Source organism: Cnephaeus nilssonii (assembly GCF_951640355.1).
Source record: "Cnephaeus nilssonii genome assembly, chromosome: 14".
NCBI lineage: Eukaryota > Metazoa > Chordata > Mammalia > Chiroptera > Vespertilionidae > Cnephaeus > Cnephaeus nilssonii.
Genome location: NC_137085.1, coordinates 44,553,606 through 44,573,333, shown reverse-complemented (window position 1 = coordinate 44,573,333; position 19,728 = coordinate 44,553,606). Strand labels below are relative to the sequence as shown.

Below are 19,728 nucleotides of genomic sequence, written 5' to 3'. Positions count from 1 at the left end.
TCATAATTTAATTGATAGTAGGTAATGATATATGCTGGAGAGAGCATGGCTCATGTTCAAGTTTAAAATTCATTACATTCATTGGAGGAACATGTGGACCCCAAAGCAATCCAATATAACTAGTCACACATCACAGTGACACTCAACAGACATGGAACTAGGCTTGTTGCAGCACAGAACTGGGCTGGGTCTAAACATTTTTTATTTCATGTGGAGAAGGAGAATTGTGTTTCTCACCTGGAGGTCTCACAAAGCAACATGCATTCTCTATTAAGATCTCCTGGTTGGTCCCTTAGGAAAGAGAAAAGATGTTGGATTATGTCCAGTAGGTGTGTGCTATTTACTCCTTCATCGTCTTTTCAAGTGCAAAATCTATTCCAGGCTACCAGATGTAGATTCTAACAAGTCTTCATAAGTACAGCCAAAACTACAGCTGCCCTTAGGAAAAAATAATTACTTCACGATAAAAAGGCTTAGTTACGAGCAGATAATGCATATTGATGGTTTGCTGTGATCTGGATTTTTGAATATCTCCCACTGGCCATAAACTAATATGAGGGGTAAATTGTGCAATGGGAGCTACCTTAAAGGGTTAATTCTGAGAGGTCACCAGAAGAAGGGGCCTCAAGTGATTTGAAATCCGAAGCAATGGGTGATTTAGGGCTCCAGCCTTAGATACTGCTTTAACTAGTTTATGGATAACTCATGGTCCTGAACAATGAATTATGAACTCACATGTGCCATAGGTAGTGACAGTGGGAAAGTGGGCTTAGACAGACAGCTTCAGAAGAGTTTGTAAAATCATGGAATACAGTTGTGGAACCCTTGGGGCTTCATTGTCAGTTTGAGCATGATTTGATATATCATTCTTTCTGGATAGTAAGGAATTGTTCCTTTTGCTCCATTTGGAATTTCCTAACTATTCACGTATCTGGCAGCATATGGTGGTTAAGAAAATGGTTTCTGTTCATTGTAATCACTACTCTAGGCCTATGGAGAACAAGTACTGTGTCTTTATCTTTATTTTATCAGGCATTGTCCTGTACCTGATCCCTAAGGGCCACTCAAAAATGGTTGCCCAGTGAATGAATCCTGGCTAATATCATCCTGTTTGCAAAACTAGCATCATAGAGTGGTGAGTTGCCAGGAAGAGAGGTAGCTCCTTTTTTGTTGTACAAACTGTGGCAAATCTTGAACCCTTCCAACAGAGACTAAGGCTTTTTGTTTAGGGGCTGGAATATGCCTATAAGACCTAAAAAGCAGAAAAACATTCATATGGAGTCACAGTGCCTCCCCCCTTCCCCCCTGTAGATACCACCAGATGAGGGTGAGGTAAAGGATATATAGGGCAGGTATGAAATATTTTTAATAATGGCTTATTCTTAACAAGCAAGATTTGAGACCAGAGAAGTTTCAAGGATAAATTTCTTAGGGAAAATGTCTGATATCAGTCACCTGAGATTTTTCACTTTTTCAGAAATATCAAGTGACCAGACATACTATTTTATTCCCTCCTCTTTCCTCTAGCTCTTGCCAACATGCTTATTAATAACAACGACTTTTATCTATTGTCTTAAGAAAATAAATTTCCTTTGACAGAAGTTACAATATGGTTTTACAGTCATATCTTTAAAATATCCTTGCCACTAATAAGAAAGACACAGAGAATGGGGACATTTTGAGCCAAAACCAATGTAATATTGGCAGCACTGAGATGCAGCACAGTTCTGTTCCCACTCCACCCTGGTGGTCAGGTCTTGCCAGTAAGAAGGAGGAAAGAGCCACGAGGATGGGAATGTACACAGGAGCTCTCAAAACCCAGCTGGGGCTCTAGCCCTGAGCATTTCATTGTAGGGTTCCCCTGCTACCAGAGGAATGTGGGAACAAGGAAAGAAACAAAGATGAATTTAAAGCAAAGCCTAACCTCACATGGGTAATTTGTCTTACTGTAATATATAAATTGCCGAACTCCATTGCATCTAGGTTTATATGTGGTGAACTTTGGCCCCAGGGACATTGAATATCTTTTCCTCCTTATTATCTCCACCCACATCACAAGACCAAGGAAACCTGAGCACCTGTTTTGCCCCTCACCCTCCCCTAGTATTAACCACAAGACAACATAAATAGAATAAAGAGATTAATGGATAATTTTAAGTAGCCGCTAGGTTCACGTCATACTCCTGCTTGGGTTAGTGTTGAGAGTCAATTATAAGTTCTCATGACCCCGAGTATCTTTAGATCATAGAAATATGCAGATCTCCAAAGTAGATAGTAATTATTTTTACCTGTGTATTCATCTGTTCACTGATCCATTCTGACTATTCTTGGTCCCAGGGCCTGAGGATCATTTTCTCAGACGCATCACGGCTCATCTTCCGGCTCAGTTCCTCCAGTGGCATTCGGGCCACCATCAGACTGTATGCAGAGAGCTATGAGAGGGATCCCAGCGGTCATGACCAGGAGCCACAGGTACCAAAACAGAGCTGTGCTCCCAGCACTGTGTGTTTCACTGCTTCTGGCAAATTCTTGGAGCTCCTATATGCCTTTAGTGGGAATGATTATATTCTGGAAAGTAAATTTCATATTGATACTTCCAGCTGAAGGACAAACTTAAGAGTGACTACGAGCAAATTTAATTCATTCATCGCAGTGTTTTCAACAGAACAATTGTTCTCCAGCATCTATGAGACTAGCATTTCTCAAATGACTTGCCTCTCTTGATTGCTCTGCATTTTGTTAATTGGGGTGACATTAAGAAGAGGCACCTTGTATAGATAAGGAAATTTCGAGTTAGAGTCAAACTGGTTGAACTACACAGAGCCTTGACTATGCTCATGTAAATTATGAGTCTTCGGGTGTTTGGAAAACTCTGGGTTGAACCATGACCTTGAAGAGCCAATATAGATGCTACTCTGGGCTTCCTTTCTGAGATTGCTGCCAAGCCTGGCATGCGAGAAGGGACTATGGCTGGCCTGAATTTAAAGTCAAGGGAAGACACTAACAAGGCTAAGCCAGCCAGTGTTTGGCAAAGCCCCCTTATGTTGTCAACAATCGAACTAATTAATAATTCACTAAGAAAAATAATAAGCCATTCCACTCCCTTATTCATTCAAGCTCCAGGCAACATTAATTAATACCAGTAAGGACCCACTATAATGTTGGGTACTTCCAGCTACACTGTTTGCTGCCCCCTCCCTCTTGGTCTTTACTTCAACCTGGGTTTTGAAGCAGGGTCTTTGATAATTTCTTGAGATGAAAACATTGGCTCCATCTGCAATGCTTCTTTTGTGAAGAAGAGAAGTAAAGAAAATGTCACTGCTTCTCATTTTACAGTTGCTCAGAATTTCCAGTTATAATTGGCCATAGCTGTTCCCTGGATGGAAAAGATGCCAGGGAACGTTTTCTTTCTTTGTCAATACTTTAGTGGGATTTTTTCATGACATTTTTCTTTGGAGAGGCTCAGAGAACTTGGGAAAAAGGGTACTATACATAGATCCTTACACTTGACCCTGCAACTAGCAGATCTGTCGAGTGATATGATCCCAGGTGGGGAAGTAGAGGCCTACGAGGCAGTTATCAGGGTCACCTAGAGCATGAAGGGGCAGAGCATGAGGCCAGCATCATGTCCTTGGTCCTTCCTCCTCAGGATCACAGGCTTCCCATGCAGGGATGGGCCTCACTCTGCCAACATGACTTGTGCGTGAGTAAATTTCACGCAGGATAGTACAAAGTCATGCAAAAATTGGAGGCTCACCCTACCTTTCTATATAAAACTCTCATCTATATCTCATGTTTGGGAAACAAGATTAAAACACGGACCTGAATTGTTCAGAGCTTCGTACAGGGTGAGGAATGATATTCCTGGCCTCACCAGCTCTGAGTCACTCAGACTCAGGGCTATTTTTTTCTCAACATTCTTTTCCCTATTTGCACATAGTAAGTGGTTATGATATTTGCTTATTTTTACTTACCTTCTGCACTGGCTGCAGGAGTATCTTTATAATGTCTAGGCCATTAGGCATGTGTGAAAACAATCCTATACACACATTTTCCGTCTACCCTTCTAAGTTTTTCTGGCTGATCTAACAGTCAAATTGACATGAGACAGATTAGCAAGAGAAAAAAAAGTTAAAGTTTAATAACGTGTAGACCTCCTATATACACGTGATAGACCCGGAAAACTGAGTAACTCTCTGGAATGGCAGAAGCTACCACCTTAAATAATGTTGCCAGCTTGTAAGACAAAATATTTTGATGGGGGGGGGGTTGTGGGAGGTACCAGAAAAAAAGCCCAGTAAACAAGGATAAGGTTATTGTGCAGATCTCAGTCCTTGGCTCTCCAGTGATGAGAGTTTCTAGAGTTAAGGTCATCCCCCACTTCCCAGTAAAGTGAGGGAGACATTCTTACAAATGGAGATTTCCCTTATACATGTCTCTTACTACAGGGTAACTTCCACTCAGTTTTTAGAGCTTTTCCTACGTCTGCAGTTTCTTAAAAATAAACAGCCTAAAATATTCCTTATGCAAAGAGACACATTTTGGGGTGGCAAATGTGCTCTCCTACAAGTCTCTCTCTGAGATGGTCCACAAAAGCTAAGTGGTGCCCCCCTTTTTAAGGCTTCCTTTGAAGCTGAAGCTTCCATGGGCCTGCTGCCGGGGGGGCTGTGTGTGAAGTATGGTCAGGACCTGGGGCAGGCTGTCCCCAAATATCCCACAATGGCATAGTGATTACTTTGAATTAAAGTTATTGGACCAGCAGCCAGTGCAAGAAGGGCATGTTGACCCTCCCTGGTCTCCTAGAATGCAGGGAACAAATCTCCCCTGTAAAAGGTGTCCTCCTTGATCCAAGGGAGTGAAGAGAGACACCGATATCGATAGAGTTAAGGAATCTAGAGCCTAGAAGCCTGTGTAAGCCTTATTTTTTCTAATTTACTACCCAGACCTTTTTCTGTTTAGATTCCTAGCAAATGAGCATCCAAAACTAAGTTTCTTTGTCCTGTCAAATGTTCACAAATTTATTGTTTCTTTGTCTAAAAAATGACACAAAGGTGGGCTGGTTCATCATTTCTCTGAGTATTATTTATGATCTCCTATATACATGCATTAAGTTAGTTTTTCTTCTGTTTATCTGGTCTTTTTCAATTCTATTATTAGTCCAACCATCAGAACTCAAGAAGGGTAGAAGGGAGAACTTCCCACTCCCCTACAGTATATGTACTTCAATCTGTGGGTAAAGTCACCATTGCTGTGTGTTTTGAATGGTTGGGGGGCCCTTGCATTGATACTGTTCTTCTGATTGCTGATATTCTCTCCTTTTCTAATCATAAGCAAGGGTTTTCCCTGACCTGGCTAGGTGGGCCTCACAGTGTTTAGCATAGGACCTAGAATAAAATGTTATGTTAAAATAGAACTTCTTATTAAAATACTACACATCATTGACTCACCAACTTATGCCCTATTGCCTAGTACAGTGGACAGCAAACTCATTAGTCAACAGAGCCAAATATCAACACTACAATGATTGAAATTTCTTTTGAGAGCCAAATTTTTTAAACTTAAATTTCTTCTAACGCCACTTCTTCAAAATAGACTCGCCCAGGCCGTGGTATTTTGTGGAAGAGCCACACTCAAGGTGCCAAAGAGCCGCATGTGGCTTGTGAGCCGCAGTTTGCCGACCACGGGCCTAGTACATTTAAATCAAGATATAACTTTAAGATTTTTAAACCTTACATCTAAAACCCTAAGGAAAGGAAAAAGATTCTCTCAGCAGGCCCACCTGTCTCAATTACTGCGGCCCTTGGACCAGGGAGGGCCTACTAACAGCATTGCTTTCAGGACCACCTGCTTCTGCCTTAGAAGAGCTCTGGAAGGAAAGGCCTTTGGTTAACAATTAGCAGAGATAAAAAAAATAATAATAATAAGGCATTCTCCTGAAACTGCAAGTGTTATTACTGATTCAGGGCCTGACACGGAAACACCAGCTTATGTTGCTTTCTCAGCCAGAGAAAAACCTCTTCTGCCTTTTTGGTTTGTTCTGATTGGCAGCCCAGAGAACAAACCAAACAGAGAACAAATAGCCACCTCGCCCACCCCACACTGGCACCTGTACTCAGACACCAGTTAAAGTACCTCTGTACCTGGCAGAGATTCCATTGATATCTCATTCCAATTCAACAGATTTTTTTTAATGCTTTATCCCCTTTAACACAATGCCCATCTACGTTCAAGTTATTTAGCAAGAAGACTGGAAAGTTCCCTTCAACTGGCTTTGTTAGCATCTGGCTATTTTACTTTGAGCTGGGATAGTTACTTTTCCTGACATTTTACACACATGTGAACAGAACTTGTTTTGAACATTTATACTGTGGTTGACTCATGCAAGTATTCATAACTATCCTACTGATGCAACTAGGAAAACTTGTGATGCAATCTTCATGCGCATAAGTTTCTTTTCCCGCTTATAGATTTACCATTTTGGGTCCATTTGTATAACAGTGATTATGCTATTTGTTTTAAGTTATTCTAAAATAACTTATTAGCTACATTCAAGAATATATATATTTAAAATTTTTAAATTAAATCTTTATTGTTGAAAGTATTACATGTGTCCCCCTCCCCCCCCCCCACCCCATTGACCTCCTCCAGCCCTCCCCAGGCTCCCACCTCAGGCCTTCACCACCCTATTGTCTGTGTCCATGGGTTATGTCTATATGCATGCAAGTTCTTTGGTTGATCTCTTCTCACCCACCCACCTCTGCCTTCCCTCTGAGGTTCGACAGTCTGTTCCATGCTTCTATGTCTCTGGATCTATTTTGTTCATCACTTTATTTTGTTCATTTGATTCCACATTTTAAAGAAAATTCTATCTATATGCACTTAGGAATTGGTGGTGAGAGGAAAAAGGAGATTGGGAGGCTCTTGATAAGATGAGAAGGTGCTTGCTTTGCCCTCACTGTGTCCTTGGTAAATCAGGAAGGAAAGCTCCCAAGGCCTATTTCTGAAAGAGTTTGTAGTTTGACAAAGACAAGATTACTTTAATGTTACTGACAATTAGTAGGCCTTTAACGAGCCCTCAAACCAGCTAGCTGGTAATAATTTAGAAAAAGGGATGAGCCAAAAGGATTTAAATTCACAGGTAACCAGAAACAGGCAGTTGTTTCCATTTTCTTTCCCACCAGGTTTATTAGCAGGGCTGCTAAAATATCTATTTTGTATGTGTTTTTATTGATTTCAGAGAGGCAGGTAGGAGGGAGAGATAGAAACATCAATGATGAGAGAGAATCATTGATCAGCTGCCTCCTGCATGCCCCCTACTGGGGATCAAGCCTGCAACCTGGGCATGTGCCCTGACTGGGAATCGAACCCTGACCTCCTAGTTCATGGGTCGACTGATGCTCAACCACTGAGCCACACAGGCTGGGCCAGACGTTTCTGTTTTAATTAAGCCAACAGACGTATTCACCTTCTTTCCTTGTCCCTTTCAGTCTGTGGGTGGAGTGGCTAATGAACAGTAAAAGAGTCTAAAGGAAAAGGAAGAAGAAGTTTTGTTAAGGGCTGGGATAATTACAGACTGATAACCAGCTCCTGGCTAATCAACAGTTGGCTTAGGTACTTTAATTGCAGAATGTAACTGCACCCAACCCCACCCCAACCCCAGGAAGGAGCCTGATTTTCCCAACCTTCTTTCTCACTGAGGGAATTGAAGTGTGTATTTCTGATAAGCTGCACCTCAAAGTCTTTAAGGACTAATATCTAAGCACCAGGAGTCCCTCTATATTGGATTAATCTGTCAAAGCAAAGGCCATCTATCATTTTGCCCAATGATAGTATGACTTTATAACCCAGAAATATAAAGTACAGAGCCATTTTGTGTTATGTTAGGAGAACATATCATTTATTATCTAAATCAGGATACTTTTGAGAGTGGAAGGGGCACTAATAATTATAGTGACACCCTCCCCAATAAACCAGGGCAAATGGTTACTCTAGTTACATGCCTTTGTGCTATCTTAGATCTGCACGTCTCTTTAGGGAGGGGTTTCCAGGAGCACTACTAACATAAGCCTTGTAGTACAGAGGGAACATGCAGGAGTGAAGAGTTAGATCCGTGATTCTAACCCAGACTGTACACCAGAACAACTTGGGTGGCTTGGTAAAAACACACAGGCCTGGGCCCCCCTCCCAGACATTGTACTTTATTGTTCTGGGGTAGAGCCTGTATTTTTAAAGCACTTCCCAGGTAATTCAAATTAGAGAAGGGCCTCTAAACTTTAATATGTATGTTAATCATCTGGATCTTGTTAAAATGAAGATTCTGAGTCAAGTCTGAGGAAGGTCAGAGAGTCTGCATTTCTCAGAAGTGCTCCGGTGAGATTGTGTTGCTGGTCTAGGAGTCACACTTTGAATAGCGGAGAGTTATATGAACTGTGAAGTCCTAATAGCAGGACCTTGACTTATTTAAAATCATAAAAAGGGCAACACCTGTTTTTAGTGCCCTTCCATGCATGAGCTGCTGGCCTCTAGACTCACATCTCCAGTTGCCCATTGGACTCTACTGGAATGTCTTCTGAGCATCTTTAACTACGTATGCAAAACCGAGCTCCTGTCAGCTTCCAGGATCCTCACCCTTCCCCCTTTCTCCTGCTTCTTTAAGTTCTTCATTTCAGTAAATGGTGGCTCCATCCTGTTAGTATGTTTGGCCAGACACCTAGAATTCATCCAGGGGGTACGATTCTTTCTCTCATGCCCCACATTCAACATCAGATCCAACCAACATGACCTTCAAAACACAACCAGGTCTGACCTCCTCTCACCACCTTCACCATTTCTATGCAGGGCCAAGCCTCTGTTTTCTCCTTTACATCATTGCACTGGTCTCCTCACTGGTCTTCTTCCTTCCACTCTTGTCCACTCCCTACCCACACCTAGTCTCAAAACATCAACCAGAGTGATGTTTTTAAGACATGTTAGATCACCTCATTACTCTGCTCACATCATCCAAGGGCTCTTCATCTCACTCAGAGAAGAGCCTAAACCCTTACCATGGCCCCAAATGCCTCACTGGAGATCTACCTCCGACTTCATCTCCCACCTCTCATTCGCTTTCCCTCTTCACTCCAGCCAATATACTAGGCTTGATAATTTGTTAGAACAACTCACAGAACCCAGGATAGCTCTTAGCTTATGATTAGTGGTTTATTATTAAGGGTACAACCCAGGAACAGCCTAATGGAAGAAATGTGTGGGGCAAGGGTGTTTACAGCTTCCTGGCCCACCACTGTCCCAGCAGAGGTTTCATTATGTAGGAATGATTAAATAATTCATTGACCAATGGTGAATGAACTCTACCGACAGCCCTTCTCCCTTCCTGGGAGGTTGGGTTGGGCAGAAAGTCCCAACCCCTTATTCCCAGTTCTCTGATTATAGCCCTCACCTTAAAGCTATCAATGTAGGGGCCCACCAAGAGTTACCTCAGGAGCATAAGCTCAGGTATGGTTGAAAGGGTCTTGTTATGAATAACAAAAGGCATTCCTATCCCTCGGGAAATTTAAAGAATTTGGGGAGCTCTGTGCCAGGAACTAAAGACAAAAATCAAATATATTTTTTATTATACCACACTTAATAAGTGTGGGTAAATGTGTTTTGAAACCAACCAGTTTTCTCTCCCTTAATTTGAATTATCAGTGAATATGCTTTTAAAATGATTAAAATAATAATGTTCTAAATACATATTGGTTATATTTTAAAATTAATGGGATATCTGAAGTGACTTGGAAAATAAAATTAGAAATTGAAATAATATGTGTGATGTAGAAGATTTGGAAACAGAATGGAATTCAGAAGTGACATATAAATAGACTGTCACTTAGACATTCAATTTTCATGACAATATGAAAAAGTATGTATGTATGTACATGTGTAAATGTATGTGCATATGTATATATGTATATGTGTATACACACACACACAAATATACATGGTTTTGGAGTCATACTAGATAAATATATAACAAAAACATTATGTTGTTATTTAAAAAAAAACCCTGCATAGGAATGTATTAATAACCATATATGCAAGGACAGTCATGAGGAAATACACCATTTTATTTTACTTCTCAGAGTTTGATCTGTATTGCTGTAATTTGGAAATATCAGGGAGGGTGGAGTAATATAGAGAGAGTTAAGAAAAGAAATACATGGTTAAAGAGTTGGGATGTAAATGCTGTGGCCAAGTTCATAGCTGGCTCATTTTGCATGGAAGAGAGGCGTTGCCTGAGGTCTTCAGGAATTTAAAAACTAATATGAGGCAGAGAAAGATGACCAGTTGTTCTCCACAACTAATGAATATGTAATTTCAATAATTAAACTCAAGCTGAACTGTAAGGGACTCAGATTGACTATTAGAACAATTTCAACTGTGAGGATGCCTATCCAATTGAGGTGGCTGGTTTTCTAGACCACATAGATTTAGATGATTTTTAAATATGGGCAAGGGTGGAAAGGAACTGAGTAAGATAACATCTCAAGGTATTCTTCAGCCTTTTTAAAAAAAGAAACAAGTTGTGGTCAGGTGGGTTAGATTTCCCTCTAGTGGCATAGAAAGGAATTTAGTACAGCTTGGAGCTGAATTACAGTTGAGAAAGAAGCAAAGATGTATAGGTTTTCTGTTTCTAATCATTTAGGTACACTACCCCCTGGAAAATCAAAATGGCAAACAGTCCTTCTTTTCCTCCCTTCGATATTGAGATGTGGATCAGGCTGTGTTGCTGTGGATGGATGCTTTCCCTGGGACTGAGAGCCATTCCTGGGATGATCATCTGGTGGGGTGTGCAACACTCCCTTGGGCTGGGAATTTGGCAGGTGTTTCACAGGCTGGTGACTCTCCCAGTCCAGGGCTGCTTTGGGTGTTGAAGATAGTGGGACTTTCCTTTGGCCTGTGCTGGGTCTGAACTCTCTTCAGGTTACTGAGTGTGTGCTGGCTCAGGGCAGGGACATTCTAGGACTTATGGGAAAGCGTGTGCCTTGATGACAGTGACTATAAACTACTCATGTCAGTCCCACCATAGGCGCCTACTTTTGGAAGTATTCACAAAAGAGACCTTTATGCCAAATCTTCAAAGACTATCTTGGCAGTGCCAATTTCTCCCAAGAGCCTAGTGGCCTTAGGAGGCAGAAGAGCTAAATGTTATACTTTGATCCTAGCTTTGGCTCAATTGTGGATTAAGGTTTAGAGACCTGAAGCTCTGAAAAAAAAAATATTTCCCTGCCCCACTTCCCCACCTGTATTCAAAATAAAACAACACTAGCTTTAAAAATAAATGTAAGGAAATTTTACAAAATGTCATTTTCCCCCTTATGATGCTATTCATTTCGGTGCCTCTGCTTTGCTGTGTCCAAAGCACATGCTTAACCAGCTACTGGTTAACCTGGCACTGTTTAAGTCCACAAATCAGAGTTGCTGGATCTTGTTTACTCAGCCTGAAAATGGAGCATGAATGAATTTGCCTTGGTCACACAAATACAGAGGGTCATGGGCCATAACTTCTCTCACCAGATGAATGGATTTGACAAGCTGTGGCCAGCATAATCTGGCTTTCCCAGCATCCTCTTTGTGGCAACCCAGGTGCACAACACAACCAAGTTTCCATGCCTTCCAGCAGAAAGGTACACCAGCTCGTGAGCTGGTGGAGGGTTAGGTTTCTTCGAAGCAGTGCCCTTCTTTGGTGGATAGTAAATCATTTGCTTTGCTCATAAATTATGGTGTATGTTGGCAAATGAATACTGATGGTAAGTCTGGAGATGGCCTGTGATCTTCAGAAGAAGGCTAGGGACTATGCCATGCAGTCAAGTAGCACAGGAGAAGGAAGGGCCCGTACTCCCTACCATGGTCTCGCTGTTTTCCCCTGGGGAACACAGGATCCAGGCAGTTGAGGGGAGGATGTGGCTGTTTTAGCTCCACTGTCTGCTGCTCTTGGCTGACTGTTTAATTGATTTTGAGAGAGAGAGAGAGAGAGAGAGAATATCCATTTTTGTTGTTCCACTTATTTATGCATTTATTGGTTGATTCTTGTGTGTTCCCTGACCTGGAATTGAACCGCCAACCTTGGTGTATTGGGATGATGCTCTAACGCCGTGGTCGGCAAACTGCGGCTCGCAAGCCACATGCGGCTCTTTGGCCCCTTGAGTGTGGCTTTTCCACAAAATACCACGGCCTGGGCGAGTCTATTTTGAAGAAGTGGCGTTAGAAGAAGTTTAAGTTTAAAAAATTTGGCTCTCAAAAGAAATTTCAATCATTGTACTGTTGATATTGGGCTCTGTTGACTAATGAGTTAACCGTTAGAGCAGTGGTCGGCAAACTCATTAGTCAACAGAACCAAATATCAACACTATAATGATTGAAATTTCTTTTGAGAGCCAAAAGAAATTTCAAGGGGCCAAAGAGCCGCATGTGGCTCCCGAGCCGCAGTTTGCCGACCACGGCTCTAAGCAACTGAGTTATCCAGCCAGGTCTGCTCAAGGCTGATTTTAATTTTGATACCCTAATCCTGGAATGAGAAATCCTGCTCAGATGCAGGTGAGGAAGTTCCCCATCCTTTGTTTTTGCCTCCCAGGAAAACTGGGAGGCGTGATAAACTCCAAAACAGCAGCATCTCCATACCAGAATACCTTAGGGCAGGAGGGAAAGCAATAAAAGTTTATGAAATTCTTGTTTTATGAGGGCTTTTTGTTTCCTGTGAGCATTTTTTGTTTGTAGAAATCATCATGTGAGGCATTGCTTGGTAGGTTGTATCCTCTGTCCTCCAAATTTAATGATAGGGGACTGGGAGGTAAATAAGACTATGGGAGTGTTTTAAAATGTAGGTTTTATTAGTGTTCAAGTGTGGTGAGGCCAACAAATTAGGAGACAATTGCCATTGAAAAGATAGCTTGTTACTCACTGTTCCCAAGAGGAGGGGACAGGCCACGCCATACCCTGCAGGGCCACACAGGGAAGCACCAGGATCAGTTGCGAAGCAGAAGTGGGGGGAAATGTGGTTCCTGTGGGAAGAAAGGGCGAGGCAGGGTAAGAAGGGACTGCTAGTTTGAATAATTTCAGCAGGCTCTGGGACGTAGACACCAGCCTTTGTTGTCTGGTACCTGGCTCTGGGGTGATTAGAGCTGGTGGACAGTGGCCTGAGAATGAGAGCTCAATAAAGGGGGTGTTTGGCTTGGTCAGTCTGCATATAAAAGGTGTGCTCCCAGAAATTAGCTAGCCTTGGAAGGTCCCTAAGTGTCAGCCCATCATAATAAAAGACATGCTTAATACAAAGAGAAAAAGACAAAACCATGCTCACTTTTTCAGGTGGATAAAATGATTTGGCACCAAAATTTTGTTTTGTCATATACCATTTAGGCTAAATGGCCCACTGTTCAAAGGTTGGGCTTTAGACTCATATATCTTTGGTATTGAGCCTCAGTTCTACCGTTTTTCAACTCTGCAACCTCGTGCAACTTAATTTCTGTAAGCTTCAGTGCTTTCTCAGTCAAATGGGAATAAAAATACTTTGTATTTCATAGGATTGTTGTGATGATAAATGAGATAGTTCATATAAAGTGTTTTGGACAGTGTCTGGCACATAAAGAGTGCTCATAGCACAATGCTAATGTGCTCATAGCACATTGCTAATAACAATGTAGATTAGTTTCTGGTCACATGAGGATCAAAGAGTCTCAGATAATTAGCAGTTTGTTTTATAATGAAATTAACCTGTCTTGTCATATCTTCTCCCATTAAATGCTCCGAGAGCAAACTGTATCTATGGGAGATGTCCCAACAGAACTGGCAGCTGTAATGACCTTGCTCTTAAAAAGGGTGCCAGGGCCCTATGACATGGTGTCTTATATATACCACACTGTATTAAAAGGTTCAAAAATAAAGTCAAGAGTCTCTGTCTCTCCACTCCTCTCTTTCTTACTCTTCCCATCTTTAGAATCCTTACATCCATGGAGCTTGTGGAACAAATTTTCTCTCCTCCTAGCTTGAAGCAAGAGGGACTGAAATGGGGTTGTTTGTTAATTTTATTTTATTGAAGGTAATGTGCAATTGAAGGTTGGTTGTTTCCAGCTAATTTTCCAGAAAGGATTTAAAGACTAAAGTGCCTGTGAGACAAAAGGTAGGCTTACTGAAGATTCCTGGAGTCTCTGTTGCTGGTTATGAGGCATATGCATGCTGGCTTCAAAGTGTTAAATGCAAAAAGTAGTCGCATGGAGTAGGTGTTAGCAAGCTTCTTTACGTAAAGGGCCAGATAGTAAATACTTTAAGTTTGCTAGCTGTATTAGTTTCCAGGGCTTATGTAACTAACTACCACAGACTGGGTGGTGCAAAGAGAAATTCATTGTCTCAGTTTCTGGAGGCTGAAAGTCCAAGATCAAGGTGTTGGCAGGTGGATTCCTTGTAAGGGAGGTGAAGGAATGATCTGTTCCAGGCCTCTCTTCTTGGTTTATAGATGGCCGTCTTCTATCTATCTCTTTACATCATCTTCCCTCTATGTGTGCCTGTGTTCAAATTTTCTTTTCTTACTGAATTAGAGTTCACCCTAATGACCTCATTTTAACTTGATTGCCTCTGTAAAGACTATCTCCCAAGGTCACATTCTGAGGTACTGGAGGTTAGAACTTCAACATATGAATTTTCAGGGTGGGGTATACAACTTAACCCATGACACTAGCCATATGGTCTGTGTTATAACTTCTCACCTGCCATTGTAGATTCATCCTTGGATGCAATGTCAACATCACCGAGATGCTTTTTAGAAATGCAGAATCTCAGTCCCCACCCCAAACCTGCTGAAGCAGATCCTACATTTAAACAAGATCTCCAGGTGATCTTTGTGCACATTCAAGTGTGAGAGTTCCTGCTATGACAGCCTTTGGATCCTTATTTCTACCTCTGCTTAGCAGGACTGACTCCCCCCTGCCTCCCCCCCCCCCCCCAGCCACATAAATCCCTCTAATGCCAAGCCGCTACAGAGCATTTATAGGAGTGACTGACCTCTGTGATTCTCCCCTTTGGGAAAATTACAGAAAGTGCAGAAAATAACCCAGAAAAAATGTCTCAAGACCTTTGAATACCCATTTTTTGCTTGCCAGAACAATGAATAAAAAGGGAAGCAAGAAAATCAGATTCACTTTGCATCTCCATAGAAACCCTACCTCAGTATCAACTCTGTAGTGTTAGACTGTTTTCTTCTCACAATTATACTAATCAAGCTGAGAGATTCAAAATAACCCAGGGATAAAGTAAAGTTCTATTTTAAAATAGAATTTATTGGGTTGACATTTGTTAATAAAATTATATAGGCTTCAGGTGTACAATTTTATAACACATCATCTGTATATTGTGTGTTCACCACCCAAAGTCAAGTCTCCTTCCATCACCATTTATCCCCCCTTTACCCTCTTCTACCTCCCCAAACCCCACTTTCCCTCTGGTAATACTGATGTCTATGTCTATGAGGTTTTTCTTGCTTAATTCCTTCACCTTTTCCACCAAGCCCCCAAGCTCCCTCCCCTCTGACAGCTGTTACTCTGTTCTCAGCATCTATGAGTCTGTTTCTATTTTGTTTGTTAGTTTATTTTGTTCATTAGATTTCATATATAAGTGAAATCATATGGTATTTGTCTTTCTCTGACTGACTTATTTCACTTAGCATAATAATCTCCAAGTATTATTTCATTATGTAAATATACCACTGCTGTTTTATACACTCATCTACTGATGGGCACTTGGGCTGCTTCCAAATCTTGGCTATAGTGCTGCAATGAACATAGGGGTGTATATATTCTATCGAATCAGTGTTTGGGGTTTCTTTGGATATATTTCCAGAAGTGGAATCGCTGGGTCATAAGGCAGTTCCACTTTTAATTTTTTGAGGTAACTCCATAGTGGCTGCACCAATCTGCATTTCCACCAACAGTGCATGAGGGTTCCCTTTACTCCACATCCTCTCCAACATTGGTTGTTTGTTGATTTATTGATGATAGCCATTCTGACAGGTGTGAGGTGATATCTCATTGTGGTTTTAATTTGCATTTCTTTGATGATTAGTGATGTTAAGCATCTTTTCATATGTCTATCTGCCATCTGTATGTCCTCTTTGGAAAAGCATCTATTCAGGTCCTTTGCCCATTTTTTAAATTGGATTGTTTGTTTTTTAGGTGTTGAGTTTTATAAGTTCTTTATAAATTTTGGATATTAACACCTTGGTGAATATGTTTTCAGTGAGTTGTCTTTTCATTTTGTTGATCATTTCTTTCTCTGTGCAAGAGTGTTTTAGTTTGATATACTCCGATTTGTACCATGCTGTTTTGATTACTATGGCCTTGTTGTATAGTTTGATATCAAGTATAGTGAATCCTCCAACTTTGTTGTTCTTTCTCAAGATTGCCGTGGCTATTTGGGGTCTTTGTGGTTCCATATAAATTTTTGGAATATTTGTTCTAATTCTGTGAACTACAGTATAGGTATATTGATAGGAATTATATTATCTGTATCTTCCACCTTCCTACCAGTCTTGATGTGACTTCCTCTGTAAATCCTTGGTTATAAGATTTCTCTTCAGCTTGCCTTCAGTTGGTTATTCAGGTTGATTGCTCTATATTTTAGTTGTAATTCCAATTTGGTCCTGGGAGGAGGTGAGTGTCACAGCCACCTACTCTGCCGCCACTTTGTTAAACCTGAAGTAAAGTTCCTGTTTGATTTTACCAAGATAGGAAGCCTCACTAAAATTGTGGGTAAACAGTTTAACACTACTTCAATTACTAGGCAAAAAGGTTAATAATATACTTAAAATACTTAAGGGTTATATGGCAGTTGTATTTTAAAGGCAAAGTCCACAGAAGAACATGTTCATTTGTCAAAAGTGGAAGAAACTCCCGGTCACTGCACTCATAAAATATATATTAACTGTCCATAGATTCCTGAATAGTTTTTAAATTGCAGGGAAGAATCTCTCTTTGAGTAGAGGGCTCATTTCTATCTCCTTTGTGCCTAGTGTTAATGATTCTCCTGCTGTACTGCCTCTACTATTGACCCAGGCAGCCTTAATAGCAGAAGTTTTCTTTCCACTTTGCTTCTGCTGTTGCTGCTCAGTGTGGCTGTCCTAACTAGCCTTAAGGAATGTGTTCCAAGTGCAATGATGTCTGTTCCTTGGGTTTTCAGCATTATCTTGTCCAACTGCAATCTGATCAGATTCCCTCTGGCTACATAGATTGGTTCTGCAAAAGGAGGGCTGGCTTTTCTGAGGCTGAGTATCTCACTGATGCAGAGAGATCTTACTTCTGATTTGAGTGGTTTGGGCTTCTTTCATTCAAAGAAAAAGAAATACTTTTGATATTCTTAATCTTTTTTTACCTGAACTTCCATCAGAGAAGATAGTGTGAACTTCATTTTATGGGCAAGGAAGGCGAAGCAGAAATGGTTGTTGTCTGTCTACCAAATGTCAATCTGTTGGGGCTAGAATGCTGGTTCACTCACTTACACCTACTATTCTAGAAAAGTAGGCTTCCTGCTTCAATAACAATAATAATCCTATATAATAAAAGCCTAATATGCTAAGTGTCCAGTCGTCCAGTCATCCGTTCAACCAATCAAAGCGTAATATGCTAATGATATGCTAAGGCCACTCAGTCACTTGCTATGACGTGCACTGACCACTAGGGGACAGATAGTCAACTGGTCGACTAGTCACTGTGACATGCACTGACCACCAGGGAGCAGATGCTCCAACTGGTAGGTTAGCTTGCTGCTGTGGTCCGGCTGATCAGGACTGAGCGAGACAGGCTGGACATGCCCTGGAGCCCTCCTGTGGCCCCTTCCTGGCTGGCCAACCTCCTGTGTCCCTTCCTGGCCCCAATCGTGCACCAGTGGGGTCCCTCAGCCTGGCCTGCACTTTCTCACAATCCAGGACCCCTCAGGGGATATCGGAGAGCCAATTTTGGGCAATCCCACAGGCCAGGCCAAAAGACCCCACTGGTGCACGAATTTGTGCACTGGGCCTCTAGTAGTAGTAGTAGTAATAATAATAATAATAATAATAATAATAGCTGAAACCAGTTTGGCTCAGTGGATAGAGTGTCGGCCTGCGGACTGAAAGGTCCCAGGTTCGATTCCGGTCAAGGACACGTACCTTGGTTGCGGGCACATCCCCAGTGGGGGGTGTGCAGGAGGCAGCTGATTGATGTTTCTCTCTCATTGATGTTTCTAACTATCTCTCTCCCTTCCTCTCTGTAAAAAATCAATGAAATATATTTAATAATAATAATAATAATAATAATTAACAACAACAACAAAAACAGCAACATTCAGTAGCATGTATTATGTGCCTGCCTGTCTATGGGCTAGGCAGAATGCTATGCGTTTTTGTATATGTTATATTTAATTCTTATCACCATCTAATGTGTTAGATACTCATCCATCCATGTTTTATAAAAGGAAACTTTGGCCCTGAGAATTGGAATAACCTACTATTTCTAAGTAGTATAGCTGGTATTTGGGCCTAGACCAGAGCCCATGGTCTTAACTAGGGGTTTTGTGCTATCAAAAATATGGGGATGCACACCCACCTATGAAAGGGTGCCCATTTCAGTCTGACATGCCCAACCCATCTACTAAGACTGTTCTCAAATGCAGTTTTGAGTACCACAATTCCAGAGTAGTAGGAAGTGTGGTCTGTCTTTCAGACTTCCTAACCTCATGTATGTCCTCAAATTCCTTCCAAAGGGCTAGTCCTAAGAGGGCTGCACCCTCTAGGATCTGGAGAATGCCCCAATGCTACCTGTAACCAGTTGCATCAAGTGGGCTGTAGTGGCAGTTGTGGGAAGTGCAAAGACTGTTAACCTTTCCCCCGAGGAGCAGTATTACCCCCCTGGGATGGGCTTCCACCATCTGTCCACTGAGGAGTCCTGCTAGGCCTTGGCACTTCAATTTGGGAGAGGAAAAGAGCTCATCCTCTCGGGGCTTTACTCAGTTCTCCCTGCCAAATGGGTTGGGGTTTTAGCATCCCTGCTCTTTGTTTTCCTTTGTTTGCACAGCTGCTTTGCCAGGCTCCAGTGTGCCCCTGGGAGGGCTGGGTTGAGAGGAGACAGTTCATGGATTATAGTTTGTGTCTTAGTCATGGTCAGCTCAGTCCCTGCTGAGAATTTGAATCTCAGGAAATAGGGGTTGGGAAGGATCTCAACCCCTTCACTCCCTCGCAGTCTTTAGTCTCCTCATAGTGATAATCTCTGTTTCAGAAAAGGAGAAAAGGAATGTGCTAGAACTATCTGGGCAAAATGTATACTCACTAATATTGAGATCATTTCACTGTTTCTATTACATTGTTGCCCGTTCAGTGCTAGCCCATTCAGATGCCCACCGAAACAGGCAGCAAATCCTCGACTGGTGCTAGTTAAATGGGGACTCTGGTGATACTCAGCCCTCTCCAGTTATTGCCCTATTAATATATGAGCTCGGAGTTGCCAGATTTCCTGGATTTTCATATGAAATTTGATTTTTAGGTATTGACAGCAAAATGATTGCCAAAAAGAAAAACTGAACCCTGTATGAAGGACTTCTAGCTTCTAGGAATGGTGGACAACATGATTCAAACTAACCCTTCCCTCTGAAAAGGAAAATGAAAGAAATATATAAAAACATTGTTTGACAAATATCAGTGACCAGTAGTAACATGAATAGGAAGACAGTTGG

General features: G+C 41.6%; 1 protein-coding gene across 1 annotated transcript in view; it reads left to right on the top strand.

Annotated features, from left to right (window-relative positions):
* The window catches only part of PGM5 (phosphoglucomutase 5), a 165,048-nt gene that overhangs the window by 136,310 nt on the left and 9,010 nt on the right, over window positions 1-19,728 (top strand). The window contains exon 10 of the mRNA XM_079789899.1: window positions 2,338-2,472. Within this exon, the coding sequence (XP_079646025.1) occupies window positions 2,338-2,472 (135 nt within the window). The remainder of the gene's footprint in view (window positions 1-2,337; window positions 2,473-19,728) is intronic.